Here is a 16734-nt window from a genome sequence, read left to right on the forward strand (position 1 = left end):
GCAAGCGTTCGACGTTTTCGTCGGGTTTTGAAGTTGAATGTCTCCCTGAGCGAGGTTAACTTCAACGTGTTGTCGGCCTTCCAAAAATGAATTGTACCAGCGAAAAACCTGTGCTCTCGATAAGGACTGTTCCCCAGAGGCCTGTTTCATCTTTCCAGATTGCGTACATTGACTGGTCCCGGCTGTAATCACAATGTCTGGACAATAGCAAAACTGGAAACACTGCACGTTTAGAGTAAGTCATCGAATACATTAAACAAGTAAACAAGGCTTTTGTTTTTCTTTGTGTGGAATTTACCTCCTCAATCCCTGTGTAGCTATATCCAAGTTTCATATTTTCTAGCTCAGGGAATAAACCAAATTCGCTGTACATAATTGTATTATATACTATAAACCATGAGCTTTCACTGCATCATCTTTTTTCGTCTCTTCATGTTCCAGGTATCTGCTTGAAAAAGTTATTTATCGCAGTGTCAGCAAGTTTTCGAAAAATAATGGTAATTTCTGTTTGTTTTTAGTAATTTTACACTAGAATGTGTTTAGACTGTGCTTTAATATGCTAACATACCGTACGGCATCGAATAAGTGATTGTTTCATCAAACAACAAAGCCATACATTGTTTTTGGTGTAGCATTGGGACTACATTTGGCAACAGCTTCTATTTTCACATTCCACTGATGGTGTTTTCATAATTTTAGGAGTTTTAACACAAATAGTCTTCACTTTGAACACCTGAAATTTTTGCAAATCAAATCAATTTTTTAAATTCAGTATTTCAATCTTATTGCCGGCCGGTGTGGCCGAGCGGTTCTAGGCGCTTCAGTCTGGAACCGCGCGACCGCTAAGGCCGCAGGTTCGAATCCTGCCTCGGGCATGGATGTGTGTGATGTTCTTAGGTTAGTTAGGTTTAAGTAGTTCTAAGTTCTAGGGGACTGATGACCTCAGATGTTAAGTCCCATAGTGCTCAGAGCCATTTGAACCATTTTTTTTTCCAATCTTATTTTGCCCAAAAACAATGTATCAATGTAAACATTTCATTCACAGAATCGAAGCTGAAGACTGTGGAGGTTAATTAAATGAAATGAAGTTCCCATATACCTATCGTGCCCAACGGTTCCTGGAGGTTTCCCTTGGTTGTAAGGCAAATGTTGGAACTGGAACTCCCCTCCCAAATCTTCCCGACAGACATCCATCTGCTCACTGCCAGCTCTCCTAGTATTTGACGGGAAAATCCCTGACTCTGCACTGGCTCAACCTAGAGAATGGAAAGAATAAACACCTGCTGCCAGTGAGTCAGCACTGGCTGATGAAGACGGTAAATATCTTAGAAAATTAGAGTTTAAATTCAAACATGACGCGGCTTGAACACCGAGAAGTAACAGGTCTTGGAGGACACCAGGATGCTGTTTCCGTATCTGCAGTGGGAAAGCTATTTCCCCGCGATGTCGTCCATTACACACCACGCTGCCAGCACGTGTTCTGGCATGCGGATTCTGAGCTCCGTCTTATGAATCAGCAATGCCACACCTGGCAGCCATCACGGCCACCTGCACACTCAACGTCGTAATCACCTCCGTCGTACGACACTGGTACACGGAGTGTACAAAAATATGGAAACACTAAAAAACAACACATTATCACACATTATCACACCGTGTACGGTACAGGAAAACCGTTGGCACTCAAAACAGCTCCAGTCGTCTTGGAATGGCTATATACATATCCTGTAAGGTTTTCAAGGGAATCTTGTACCATTCTTCCTGCAAAATAGTGGCAAGTTTGTAACGTCCCCTTAGAAAAAATATTAATGACTGCGCTAGTAAACTTCTATCTTATTTGATACAAAGACAGCTGAGTAAAACTGAACGTACTCAGACAGTTCTCTCTTTACTTATTCTGATCATCACTAAACTGACACACAATATTTTTTAGCGCAACGCAGTCTGACTTTCAATAATCCCTACAAAAGAATGACCCTGACTAACAATAACCTATACCTTTCATGAATCACTTACCTCACAAAAATCTTCGTTACTCGAACTACTGGAATACAGCGAGCGCCAATACTGCCAGCTAAATAAAAGATTCGAACCACTGAAGGCACAAACTACTGATACGCATAGTTAGCAAATGAAAGATTTTGATGGAGAAGAAACAATGTATTTACCTTAATAATGTTCAAAAGTCATAATACATACATAATTTTGTGACATCCAATTAAACAAATTTCCCTTTTCTGATAGACACACGTCCAGATCGTCCGCTCAAAACTGGCATCTCCCTCCACATCCACCACCGCTAGCGGCTCACTTCCAACTGCTCAACACTACAATAGCGAGTATTTCAACAATGCCAACCAGCCACAGACTGCACACAGCACAGTCAGTGATTTTCATACAGAGCGCTGCTGGCGTTACCAGCATAAAAACCTAAACAGCCTACTTACATAGCCCCCATGCTCCACACAAAAAATTTTACAAATTGTTTTGGGCAGTGCCCAATACTGATTTGAAAAATATTTTTCATAATTACAATAACAAAGATATCAAATGCACACACTTATTGATACACTGTTGGTCAAAAGCAAAAATTGTCCTCACAGCCCATAAAGACAGTCCTCATCATTCATCACAGTAATGCAAGGTATGAGCAGTAAAAGAAAATGCACTCTGAAGCAGTGGATTTCCATGCAGTCTTGAAGAAGTAGTGTTGTCCTTCCAACGGAAAGACAGTGTTGACTCTTGACATGCAGACAGTTAATGGGCTACAACAGAGGGAACACACAGCAGAGTCAGTCGAAGTTTTGAAGAATATTGGCAGGTAGGTCATCACAGAGCAGACACACTGTAGTCCTGGTGGACATTATGGTATTGGTGGGCCACCAAAGGTGCAGACCCGCTTAGTCCTTGCAGAGACACTACAATAGCGAATATTTCAACAATGCCAACCAGCCACAGGCTGCACACAGCACAGTCTACATCTACATCTACATCCATACTCCGCAAGCCACCTGACGGTGTGTGGCGGAGGGTACCCTGAGTACCTCTATCGGTTCTCCCTACTATTCCAGTCTCGTATTGTTCGTGGAAAGAAGGATTGTCGGTATGCTTCTGTGTGGGCTCTAATCTCTCTGGTTTTATCCTCATGGTCTCATCGCGAGATATACGTAGGAGGGAGCAATATACTGCTTGACTCTTCGGTGAAGGTATGTTCTCGAAACTTTAACAAAAGCCCGTACCGAGCTACTGAGCGTCTCTCCTGCAGAGTCTTCCACTGGAGTTTATCTATCATCTACGTAACGCTTTCGCGATTACTAAATGATCCTGTAACGAAGCGCGCTGCTCTCCGTTGGATCTTCTCTATCTCTTCTATCAACCCTTCTGGTACGGATCCCACACTGGTGAGCAGTATTCAAGCAGTGGGCGAACAAGTGTACTGTGAACTACTTCCTTTGTTTTCGGATTGCATTTCCTTAGGATTCTTCCAATGAATCTCAGTCTGGAATCTGCTTTACCGACGATCAACTTTATATGATCATTCCATTTTAAATCACTCCTAATGCGTACTCCCAGATAATTTATGGAATTAACTGCTTCCAGTTGCTGACCTGCTATTTTGCATCTAAATGATAAGGGATCTATCTTTCTATGTATTCGCAGCACAATACACTTGTCTACATTGAGATTCAATTGCCATTCCCTGCACCATGCGTCAATTCGCTGCAGATCCTCCTGCATTTCAGCACAATTTTCCATTGTTACAACCTCTCGATACACCACAGCATCATCTGCAAAAAGCCTCAGTGAACTTCTGATGTCATCCACCAGGTCATTTATGTATATTGTGAATAGCAACGGTCCTATGACATTCCCCTGCGGCACACCTGAAATCACTCTTACTTCGGAAGACTTCTCTCCATTGAGAATGACATGCTGCCTTCTGTTATCTAGGAACTCCTCAATCCAATCACACAATTGGTCTGATAGTCCATATGCTCTTACTTTGTTCATTAAACGACTAAGGGGGACTGTATCGAACGCCTTGCGGAAGTCAAGAAACACGGCATCTACCTGTGAACTCGTGTCTATGGCCCTCTGAGTCTCGTGGACGAATAGCGCGAGCTGGGTTTCACACGACCATCTTTTTCGAAACCCATGGTGATTCCTACAGAGTAGATTTCTAGTCTCCAGAAAAGTCATTATACTCGAACATAATACGTGTTCCAAAATTCTACAACTGATCGACGTTAGAGATATACACTCCTGGAAATTGAAATAAGAACGCCGTGAATTCATTGTCCCAGGAAGGGGAAACTTTATTGACACATTCCTGGGGTCAGATACATCACATGATCACACTGACAGAACCACAGGCACATAGACACAGGCAACAGAACATGCACAATGTCGGCACTAGTACAGTGTATATCCACCTTTCGCAGCAATGCAGGCTGCTATTCTCCCGTGGAGACGATCGTAGAGATGCTGGATGTAGTCCTGTGGAACGGCTTGCCATGCCATTTCCACCTGGCGCCTCAGTTGGACCAGCGTTCGTGCTGGACGTGCAGACCGCGTGAGACGACGCTTCATCCAGTCCCAAACATGCTCAATGGGGGACAGATCCGGAGATCTTGCTGGCCAGGGTAGTTGACTTACACCTTCTAGAGCACGTTGGGTGGCACGGGATACATGCGGACGTGCATTGTCCTGTTGGAACAGCAAGTTCCCTTGCCGGTCTAGGAATGGTAGAACGATGGGTTCGATGACGGTTTGGATGTACCGTGCACTATTCAGTGTCCCCTCGACGATCACCAGTGGTGTACGGCCAGTGTAGGAGATCGCTCCCCACACCATGATGCCGGGTGTTGGCCCTGTGTGCCTCGGTCGTATGCAGTCCTGATTGTGGCGCTCACCTGCACGGCGCCAAACACGCATACGACCATCATTGGCACCAAGGCAGAAGCGACTCTCATCGCTGAAGACGACACGTCTCCATTCGTCCCTCCATTCACGCCTGTCGCGACACCACTGGAGGCGGGCTGCACGATGTTGGGGCGTGAGCGGAAGACGGCCTAACGGTGTGCGGGACCGTAGCCCAGCTTCATGGAGACGGTTGCGAATGGTCCCCGCCGATACCCCAGGAGCAACAGTGTCCCTAATTTGCTGGGAAGTGGCGGTGCGGTCCCCTACGGCACTGCGTAGGATCCTACGGTATTGGCGTGCATCCGTGCGTCACTGCGGTCCGGTCCCAGGTCGACGGGCACGTGCACCTTCCGCCGACCACTGGCGACAACATCGATGTACTGTGGAGACCTCACGCCCCCCTCTGTTGAGCAATTCGGCGGTACGTCCACCCGGCCTCCCGCATGCCCACTATACGCCCTCGCTCAAAGTCCGTCAACTGCACATACGGTTCACGTCCACGCTGTCGCGGCATGCTACCAGTGTTAAAGACTGCGATGGAGCTCCGTATGCCACGGCAAACTGGCTGACACTGACGGCGGCGGTGCACAAATGCTGCGCAGCTAGCGCCATTCGACGGCCAACACCGCGGTTCCTGGTGTGTCCGCTGTGCCGTGCGTGTGATCATTGCTTGTACAGCCCTATCGCAGTGTCCGGAGCAAGTATGGTGGGTCTGACACACCGGTGTCAATGTGTTCTTTTTTCCATTTCCAGGAGTGTAGGTCTATAGTTCTGCACATCTGTTCGACATCCCTTCTTGAGAACGGGGATGACCTGTGCCCTTTTCCAATCCTTTGGAACGCTACGCTCTTCTAGAGACCTACGGTACACCGCTGCAATAAGGGGGGCAAGTTCCTTCGCGTACTCTGTGTAAAATCGAACTGGTATCCCATCAGGTCCAGCGGCCTTCCCTCTTTTGAGCGATTTTAATTGTTTCTCTATCCCTCTGTCATCTTTTTCGATATCTACCATTTTGGCATATGTGCGACAATCTAGAGAAGGAACTACAGTGCAGTCTTCCTCTGTGAAACAGCTTTGGAAAAAGACATTTAGTATTGCGGCCTTTAGTCTGTCATCCTCAGTTTCAGTACCATTTTGGTCACAGAGTGTCTGGACATTTTGTTTTGATCCACCTACCGCTTTGACATAAGACCAAAATTTCTTAGGATTTTCTGCCAAGTCAGTACATAGAACTTTACTTTCGAATACATTGAACGCCTCTCGCATAGCCCTCCTCACACTACATTTCGCTGCTTCAAGACTGCATGGAAATCCACTGCTTCCGAGTGATTTTCTGATTTTTATGCAGAGCGCTACGTGGCGTTACCAACATAAACCTAAACAGCCTACTTACAAGTTCAGGAAACGATGGTGAAGGTTGACAGCGATCATGCACACTTCTGCCCAACGTAGATAACAAGGATTCAATAATATTGAGATCTGGTGACTGTGGGGACCAGAGGAGATGGGACAGTTCTTCCTCGTGCTCAAAACGCCAGTCCTGCACGATGTGAATAGGTCTCCCGTTGTCTTGAAACACAGCATCACGTTTGGAGAACATACATTGTACCACGGAAGGGACTTCATCAGCCAAAATGGACACACAATCCTTAGCAGTAATATGACCTTGCAGAGTAACCATGGGGCCCATGGATTACAAAAAATGGTTCAAATGACCCTGAGCACTATGGGGCTTAACATCTGAGATCATCAGTCCCCTAGAACTTAGAACTACTTAAAGCTAACTAACCGAAGGACATCACATACATCCATGCCCGAGGCAGGATTCGAACCTGCGACCGTAGCAGTTGCGCTGTTCCGGACTGAAGCACCTAGAACCGCTCGGCCACCACGGCCAGCCCCATGGATTACAACAATGCTCCTACCAAAATCATCACCGACTCTCTGTCACGTTGTACTATTGTTGTAAGTTGGAAACAGTGTGAAACAAGACTCATCCGACCAAATGACATTATTCGATTGCTCCATAATCCAGATTTTATGACTTTGGCACCACGTTTTCCTGTTACAGACGTTTGCATAACTGATGAGTCGTTTTGGAATTCAAGCTCATTTTGCAATTCTCGGATTATGGAGATCTTTTAGTGCTGTTTTGGATATGCAGGGTTCGCGAGTACAACTTCTGCGGTGACTTTTGTAGCTGTTTCCCCTTATTTTTCGTCACAATCCTCTTCAGTCACCGTCTGTCACGATCACACAGCACATACTTTGTCAGCGTTGTGGCTCAGCGGATGATGTTTTTCCGTTTTCGATACATGCAGTGCAAATCTTGGATACGGTGCCTCCTGAAACACCAAACACTTCGACTCTCTTGATTACGGAAGAGCCCGCCATTCGAGCACCAACAATTTCCCCACGTTCGCATTTACTGAGCTCCGGCACAATGCACTCTCAACTAAACAGAACACTGTTCTGACTACAACATAGAGTTGCGCCGTATTGAGGACAGGTAGTGTTCGTGGTCAACCACAACAGTGAAACCACCAGGGTTGGCTATCATCCGAATTTATGTTCAAGCACGGATTTCTAGCGGTGTTTCCACGTTTTTAACCACTTCCTCTAAGTTGATCTGTCGTTTCTGACGATTTTATGGGCTGCTTATTTGCATGACCTTCTGTTGGTTGTCGTATTAATTCGGCATCTTATTACTGGTGAACGCCAACGTCCTTGCCCCAGTGATAACACTGGTTCCCGCCAGATTACCGAAGTCGAGCGCTGTCGGGCTGGGCTAGCATTTGGATGGGTGACCATCCGGTCTGCCGAGCGCTGTTGGCAAGCGGGGTGCACTCAGCTCTTGTGAGGCAAACTGAGGAGCTACTTGACTGAGAAGTAGCGGCTCCGGCCTCATAAACTGACATAGGCAGGGAGAACGGTGTGCTGACCACATACGCCTCCCTATCCGCATCCAGTGACGCCTGTGGGCTGAGGATGACACGGCGGCCAGTCGGTACCGTTGGGCCTTCATGGCCTGTTCGGACGGAGTTCAGTTCTTTAGTTATTACTGGTAGACAGCATTTTCCGGACAATTTACTACCGAGGTACACGTTCACTAGAGTAATTTCCATAACCGTGTGCGTGTGTGACATACGTCCTCCCAATTTACTACTACAACTCTTCAGTTTAAGTAACTTAATAAACACATTGTGCTGCAGAAGGGATCTTGACAATATATAATTTATGAATAACAAACGATTTATGATGACGTCTTGGGTTCATGCGAATGCTCTCTATGTCTATTTAAAGTTCACTCAACTTTAATGGACACTGACACTATTCACTTTTTCACTGGAATTAGCCATTGCGCTTTAATATTCCGTTCGGTCACCTTAAAGAAAAATATACTGATTCATGTTACACAATTAATACATATTATCAAAATGTATGTATGTATGTGTGTTTGTATGTTCCACATCTCCCCTAAACCATTTCACCGATTACAGCCAAACATGGAATACATATCCATTATTGTCAGGTAACAATCGCTGTGAGGGTAAGAATCACGTACCTGTCATAGTTCAGGACATAAGACGTCATAAACAATTAGATGCGAAACACTCCTGCATCAAGTACGACATTTAAATTTATTACTTTTGTGCCACTAACTCTATTCGCAACATATTTTACAGACAGTGGCCACATATGCCGCTGAATGTACCTAAAAAATTACGTCATTGTACAATATATAGACCAGGTGATGTGACGTCATAAACAAAGAGTTGCCTGAAAAACTGCAGTATCATGCATGACGTTAAAATTAATTACTCTTTTGCTAATAACTCTTCTCGCACCATATTTCGCAGACAGTATCCAAATATGCCGCTGAATATACGTATCATTGCACAACACATAATTCAAGAAATATGACGTCATAAGCAATGAAATGCATAAGATAAGGCCGCATCATGCCTGAAGTTTTAAAAGATATATTCTTTACTGCTAAGACACTCCTACAGTTGAGTCAATTTAAGGAAATCTCAGACACCTGGCCGCACTTTTAATAGCTTTTAACTGCGAAGCGCAAACGGCTGGAAGCGAAAACAGTAGCCGTCTATAGAGCTATGAAGAGGAGGCGTTGCTACAGAGACGTTTACAAAATCGTGTTGTAAACTCGCTCAGCATACGGAAACTGTACGTTTCTGATAGAAAATTTATAAAATCAATACCAGGACAGTGTCGGGTTTAATTGCTAGTATTAAGTGTAAAATAACTACCCTGCCTCTCTATTCGCGCCTATCGGGCTCGCGCCTTGCTCATAGTTCACTACATGATCCGATGTCCCAGTCTGACAAATTCAAATGGCCCTGGGCACTATGGGGCTTAACATCTGTGGTCATCGGTCCCCTAGAACTTAGAACTACTTAAACCTAAGTAACCTAAGGACATCACACACATCCATGCCCCAGGGAGGATTGGAACCTGCGCCCGTAGCGGTCGCGCAGTTCCAGACTGAAGCGTCTAGAACCGCACGGCCACGCCGGCCGGCCCCAGTCTGACAGCCCACGCGCCTTCTGCAGTCGCCGAAAGCTCATACCGCACTTTAGCTGACAGGACATCCCCGCGAAACCTTAGGTCTTGATCTCTGTTGATCTGTAGTGGATACGGAACAGTAGCCGGTCAGATATTTACCAAAGAAAAATCGCCAAATAGGCCTATGTTTTCAGCAGTTATTTTATTTAGACGTCTAGTTTCGGCATCTCATTAATGCCATCTTCGGGCCCCTATGCACTCCATGTATAGACAGTCAGATACGTCGACGGATTCATAAGCGGAGCGATCAGTATCTGGACTCCGCGAATTTTTTTATGGAGTGTGTACTTCGAAGCACATACCACAAAAAAAATCACTAAGGCCAGGTATTAATGGTTCCGGTTGCGCATACATCGGTATATCTGATCGTCTATACATACAGTGCACAGGGGTCTGAAGATGACATTACTGAGATGCCGGAACTGATTGTCTAAATAAATTAACTTCTGAAAGCATACGGCTGTCTGGCGATTTTTCTTTGGTAAAAACCTTTCGTCTTGAGTGCAGAAGAGATGGGCAAAGGAAAGATTTGATACATCTGTACCCTTACAAGCTTACATTGAAAAACAAAAGATATTTGAAAACAAATTCACATTTTCACTACGAGGCCGATGACGTTGCGGCAGATGTTGGTACTCCTGCCTACCTGTGGGGCCGGCAGCGGCGAGCAGCGCCAGCGGCAGCAGCAGCAGTCGGGGCGAGGCGCCGTCCATGTCGGGCAGTGAGGGCCCGGCCGTCCTCAGGGCCTGGCGGCTCTCCAGCTAACGGGCCGCGGGGCGCACACGCCGTCTGCAACACAAGCGAAGCCACGACTGACTCAAGCGGAACTCGTGCGTCCGACAGACGCCGTGCCCAATGTTCATTCCACTGACACGGACGCGGCCGCGCTCGCAGACTTGTCCCTTTGTACAGTAGCGGTCAAAGAGATCTCTTTCGGCGACAGCTGAATTTAATGCAACAGCGGATAGCCCTTCTTCCTGTTCGTACTTGTGATAAACGCGAACACACATTACTTCCGGCATTGCTAAGAGAAATTCTCTCAAGTACAGGGTGTCCATAAAAGAAAGTCCCAGTTATAAAAAATGTTCAAATGTGTGTGAAATCTTATGGGACTTAACTGCTAAGGTCATCAGTCCTAAGCTTACACAGTATTTAACCTAAATTATCCTAACAAGGGAACCTCCTCATCGCACCCCCTCAGATTTAGTTATAAGTTGGCAAAGTGGATATGCCATGAAAAACTGAACACAGATCAATCGAGAAAACAGGAAGAAGTTGTGTGGAACTATGAAAAAATAAGCAAAATATACAAACTGAGTAGTCCATGCGCAAGATAGGCAACATCAAGGATAGTGTAAGCTCAGGAGCGCCGCGGTCCCGTGGTTAGTGTCAGCTTCCGCGGAACGAGGTCCTTGGTTCAAGTTTTCCCTCGAGTGAAAAGTTTAATTTTTTATTTTCAGTTTATGTGTCAAACTCTTATGTTTTCATCACTTTTTTGGGAGTGATTATCACATCCACAAGGAAACCTAAATCGGGCAAGGAAGAAGAATCTTTTTACCCATTCGCCAAGTGTACAAGTTAGGTGGGTCGACAACATATTCCTGTCATGTGACGCACATGCCGTCACCAGTGTCGTATAGAATATATCAGACGTGTTTTCCTGTGGAGGAATCGGTTGACCTATGATCTTGCAATCAAATGTTTTAGGTTCCCATTGGAGATGCACATCCTTTCGTCTACTAATCGCACGGTTTTCCGGTGCGGTCGCAAAACACAGACACTAAACTTGTGACAGTGAACAGAGACGTCAATGAACGAACGGACAGATCATAACTTTGCGAAAATAAGGAAAGTAAACTTATCGCTCGAGAGAAGACTTGAACTAAGGACCTCTCCTTCTGCAGCTACTCACGCTAACCACGGGACCACGGCGCTCCTGTGCTCACATTTTCCTTGATGTTGCCTATCTTGCGTATGGACTACTCAGTTTGTATATTTTGCTTATTTTTTCGTAGTTCCACACAACTTCTTCCTGTTTTCTCGATTGATCTGTGTTCAGTTTTTCAAGGCCTATCCAATGTGCCAACTTATAACTAAATCTGAGGGGGGTGCGATGGGGAGGTTCCCTTGTAACCTTGTAAGGACAAACACACACACCCATGCCCGAGGAAGGACTCGGACCTCCGCCGGGACCCAGTTATAAATTTTATAGAAGCAACTGTAAGCGTTGTGGAGTATTGGTTCAAGGGCACAATGAAACAGTAACTCAACAGTTTTAGATAAGCACTACCGCGAGTACTGCTTTGCTGTTTTCCCGCTTGCAGCACCACATACGCTACATACATTGCCGCCGGCCGCTGTGGACGCAACTGCTACGGTCGCAGACTCGAATCCTGCCTCGGGCATGGATGTGTGTGATGTCCTTAGGTTAGTTAGGTTTAACTAGTTCTAAGTTCTAGGGGACTGATGGCCTCAGATGTTAAGTCCCATAGTGCTCAGAGCCATTTGAACCATTTTTACGTACATTGCCTATCGAAAGCGCGGATCCCTAATGATATACAGGGTGCATCTTTCCACCGTGTACAAACTCTAGGGATTGATCGATGAGAGGATACGGTAGAAAAAAGGTCTAATGAACTCCTGTCGGAAATGCATGGTTTCCATGCTAGAGACCATTTACTCAATCATGCTTTGTTACAGAGACTGCGATCTAATACGAACTGTACCATGCATACACAGTTAGTGTTGACAATGGTTTCCATGTGCCTGAACTCATGCTTGTACGCGCCGTAGCATGTTCTGTCTCACACGTTCGCATCGGGCAGGCTGCATCCGTAGAGTGTGAAGGGCAGCATGAATACGCTGCTCCAGTGTCTCCACATCTGTAATGGGCTCTGCATACACGATACTTTTGACAGACATCGCACAGGTTGAGATCCGGTGAACGAGCAGGCCATTCAGCTAGACTCCCTCGTCCGATCTATCTTCCAGGGAAGACATGACTGAGATGCTTCCGGACGTTAACAACGAAGTGGGCTGGACTACCATCATGTAGCAACCACGAATCATCAATGACACTTCTTCCAGCAGGGGAGGCAAAGTCATTCGTAAGAAACGTCGATAGTTCCGGCCTGTTATGCGACGTGGAAGGAAGACTGCTCTCAATACACAGTCGCCAATTTTCCCGGCGCACACATTCCGGCTGCACCGATGCTGATGATTCGTTGTCACCGTACTATTGGGGTTCTGCATACTGCCCACAGATGACTATTATGAAGCCGGCTGCGGTGGCCGAGCGGTTATAGGTGCTTCAGTCCGGAACCGCGCGACTGCTACGGTCGCAGGTTCGAATCCTGCCTCGGGCAAGGATGTGACGTCCTTAGGTTACTTAGGTTTAAATAGTTCTAAACTCTAGGGGACTGATGACCCCAGATGTTAAGTCCCATTGTGCTCAGAGCCATTTGAACTGTTATGAAAATTGAAAATACCAGTCAGCGTTAAGGTGGCCTCATCTGTGAATAGGATGGATGACACAAATCCCGGAATCGTCCTTGCCTGGTGAAGAAACCAGTGGCAAAATTGCTCCCGGTGTGGAAAGTCTGTCGTTAGTAAGCCCTGGACACGCTATAAGTGATAAGGGTTGTAACAGTTGTCATGGAGAATGTCCCACATGAGCGTCCGGCTTACCCTGTACTGGCAGGTAACTGCCTGGTACTGATACGGCGTCGCTTTCCAGTGTTGATCACATTTTCCTCCAGGTCTGGTGTCCGAACATTTCGGGGACGTCCTTCATGATTTCCTGCTTCCTGAAACGACCCTGCCTCTGACAAACGGCGAAACACTGTTACAAACATTGAATGGTGTGGTTGTTGTCCGCGGGGATAAGTCTCGTGATACAACCTTGCTGCCCTCCACCCGTTGCCATATGACTTTCCGTAAGTAAACACCATGTCGGCAAGCTCTCGATTCAAATACGAAACCATTGCGCACAACGCTGTATCACATCCACTACAAGGTGAGTCACCACGAGAAGTGAATGGATATAACATTACCAGTTACTATGGCAAGAGAGAGCGCTAGGGTGTGACATATGAGGAACAGTATCATCCTCTAGGAGAAAACAATGTGTACTGCAACTGTGGCTGCATGGTACAGCGCGTATTAGACCGCAGTCTTTGTAACAAAGCATGACTGAATAAATGGTCTGTGGGGTGGAAACCATGCATTTCCGGACGTAAGGTCATTAGTCCTTTCTTGTTCCGTATCCTCTCATCGATCAGTGCCTAGATTTTGTACACGGTGGAAAAAATCACCCACTACTTCGAAACGGTGGCTCGATGTCCACCACACGACACATGTGGCGCAAGCTGTGGATACTGTTTATAACACTGGTCGTCAAACTTTTTTGATCAAAAGCCAATATTGACGCTCTGGGCCTGTTCCTTGGACCGTATATACACCGATCTCGTTATTATTTGGTAACATACCTAACTTAGTATCTAAGAGCTCGCAACATACTAGCTACAGTAAGGTCGCGATCAGGTGGCCACCAGCTCCTTAGTACTGCTTGTTAAAAGTCGGCACCATGCGAAACACTTCGTATCGACTGTTCTTTGTTTCTTATTGCGCCACTCTCAACAACCCCAAAGTTGTGACACTCACGAAGTGTTGTGCTCTCTGTGTGCGTGAACGATTTACTGATTAATGACAGTAATTGTACTACATGTAAATGCCTTGTGCAATTTGAGACACGGTCGCAAACGTTTACTAAATATTTTGAATGTAATTTTCCTCTTACCAATTGCAATGTATTAAAACAGTCTTAATTCAGTTTCATTTACGTAGCTACAAACGTGAATCACATTGATGATGACCGTCTCAGTTATGAGTATTCACGAATGCATGTTACTTCGATGTCAAAATTTATACCGTAGCATCTGTATGGTACGTCCGCGCACGCCCGAGAGTTGCCAGTGCTGGAGGAGAAACAACAAAACATTCACTCTCTCTCCCACACCCTTTACTTCCTCAGGAGCTATGCTACTTACCCCTCTACCCTGAGGTAAGCAGCCAACTTTATTCAGCTCACTGCCGAATGAACCAACATTATGAAATCTACACTTTTAAGATGTTCTTAGCTATAGTTGACGTTTTGGATTCGGCTGTTGTTGGATGCTCGTTATTATAAAATAAGACTGAAAACCGCACGAATACTTAGTTCGGACCGCATGCGGCTTGAGGGCCGTAGTTAGACGACCACTGGGCTACAGCGGTCACTTGAGCAACTACAAAAGAAGAACCATTACTAAGTTAAAATTAATTACAAATGAAAGTAGTAACTTAACTTCCTTTACTCACCAGTCCCATCGCCCGGGCTCCCGGGTTCGATTACCGGCGGGGTCAGGGATTTTCTCTGCCTCGTGATGACTGGGTGTTGTGTGATGTCCTTAGGTTAGTTAGGTTTAAGTAGTTCTAAGTTCTAGGGGACTGATGACCATAGATGTTATGTCCCATAGTGCTCAGAGCCAATCACCAGTCACATCTTTTTCATGCACTATTCCTCTTGTTGCATAAGCCTCCGGCATCAGTTCCTTTTTCCCATAACCCTGGTACACCATCGCTACGTCAGTCAGAAATATCGGAAGAGTATCAAGAGAGTCAATTTTTCCAAGTAACCTCAAATTTTGAAATAGATTGTAAGGTGTCAGGCAAATCCAACACCTTCCATGAAAACCCTGACATGATAGCAAATCCGGCAGTATGTCACATAGCTCCGAATAAATCCTGACATTAAATTAACCAAAGTAATACGATCAACGAGTGAGCAAATGGAATACCACAGACTAACACAAGAACGCCTAAATGCATGTCATACCTTCCCACCGTGAAACAGACGCAGTTCTGAGGGAAGAAACGAGAACAGAAACCGAGAGCAGAGTCGTGTAGGCTAGGAGGCCCTACGATAAGGAACGGACACCCACGTCACCAGCCGACCGCCAGGACCACCCCCCAGCCCATGTTAAAAGACAGAGCCCTCCAGAAGAACAGTATAGATCTTACGATAAGACTAAAAGGGCCACACCAGCTGAAAGTTTTAGCGTGAGACTATACGCGTCTCTGTTACGTTGCAAACGTTAAAAACATTGCCCCACCATGAAAAGTATAACGTTTCTCATTGGATAGACAGAATTTTTGTAGGTGGAGCTTAAGTTTAACATTGAGACCCTGCATGGTCAGTTGAAAACACAGCCAGATACCTTTTTTTTTAAACCAACTTCGGTAAATTGTAGTATGGAGAAGTTAGAGAGAGTTGCTTCCGAGACAGGGAATGATGTGGAGCTGCGCCCTCGCCGCCCCCTGACGCTGCCTAACCAACGACAAGGTAATGAACGCATGCGATGCCGCATGAGAGCACATAAGCCTTCACTCAGAACTGCAGAAGTTTCATCTGTTACACCCCCTTTTTACGTAATAATAGTGTCGATCGTCAATTAAACTTCGTGGTATTCACATTTGCTACAGGAAGTTAAAATCTGAAACGCGATGATTTTTCTGTTATATAATTATTGAGAAGCCACATCAGCCACTGTAATTTACGACAAGTTAAATAAGTAATTAAGGATAATTGAGGGTCACTGTAGACCAGTTTGATAGTTTTCTCTTATATGAAACTTAACTTAAATCTAGATTATAGGTGTGATATGGCATAGGTCATCCTTCGATCCATTGTAGAACTTGGAAATCCATTCAGGGAATATTCGTTCACATTTTTGTTGAACCCAGTTGGTTTTTATCATCCGGTATTAAAATATTTCCTTCTATCAATAGTGCAATTTATAAACAATGTTCTGTGAGTAGAATAAAATTTCCAAGGGTAAACTTAACTGCTTTTTCGACGTTATTTTACCAGCTAACTAAAAATAGGAAAGTCTTGAACCCCTTCCACTAAATTTAGTTAGTATTAAGATTCTTTTACAGGGAGTGCAGTGGAGCTGACGCTGAAATCATTAAGTATTTGATTATATCATCGCTAGTCTCACTGAACTCTTCTGAACTCTACATGTCATGTGTGGTCTAGTGTCTCCTTACCAGCAACAGGTCCCAGGTTCAAACTAGTCAATTCCCTAAAAAAAAAAAAAAAAAAAAAACCACGCTCAGAGCGTCATTGCGCGAAAGCGGTAGGGAGACACGACTTATAACAGACACCACGTAGAATGTTAGAAG

The 16734-nt window shown here is 45.4% G+C and overlaps 1 protein-coding gene across 3 annotated transcripts in view; it reads right to left on the reverse strand.

Moving 5' to 3' along the window:
* The window catches only part of LOC124802516 (phospholipase A1 member A-like), a 128338-nt gene that overhangs the window by 59779 nt on the left and 51825 nt on the right, over positions 1-16734 (reverse strand). For all 3 annotated transcript variants that reach the window (XR_007017126.1, XM_047263356.1, XM_047263355.1), the window contains exon 2: positions 10157-10299. Coding sequence is in view for 2 of the 3 variants with exons in the window: in XM_047263356.1 (XP_047119312.1) it covers positions 10157-10223 (67 nt within the window). In the remaining variant the exon portion in view is untranslated. The remainder of the gene's footprint in view (positions 1-10156; positions 10300-16734) is intronic.

This window comes from Schistocerca piceifrons, chromosome 6, assembly GCF_021461385.2.
Source record: "Schistocerca piceifrons isolate TAMUIC-IGC-003096 chromosome 6, iqSchPice1.1, whole genome shotgun sequence".
In the NCBI taxonomy this organism is placed as follows: domain Eukaryota; kingdom Metazoa; phylum Arthropoda; class Insecta; order Orthoptera; family Acrididae; genus Schistocerca; species Schistocerca piceifrons.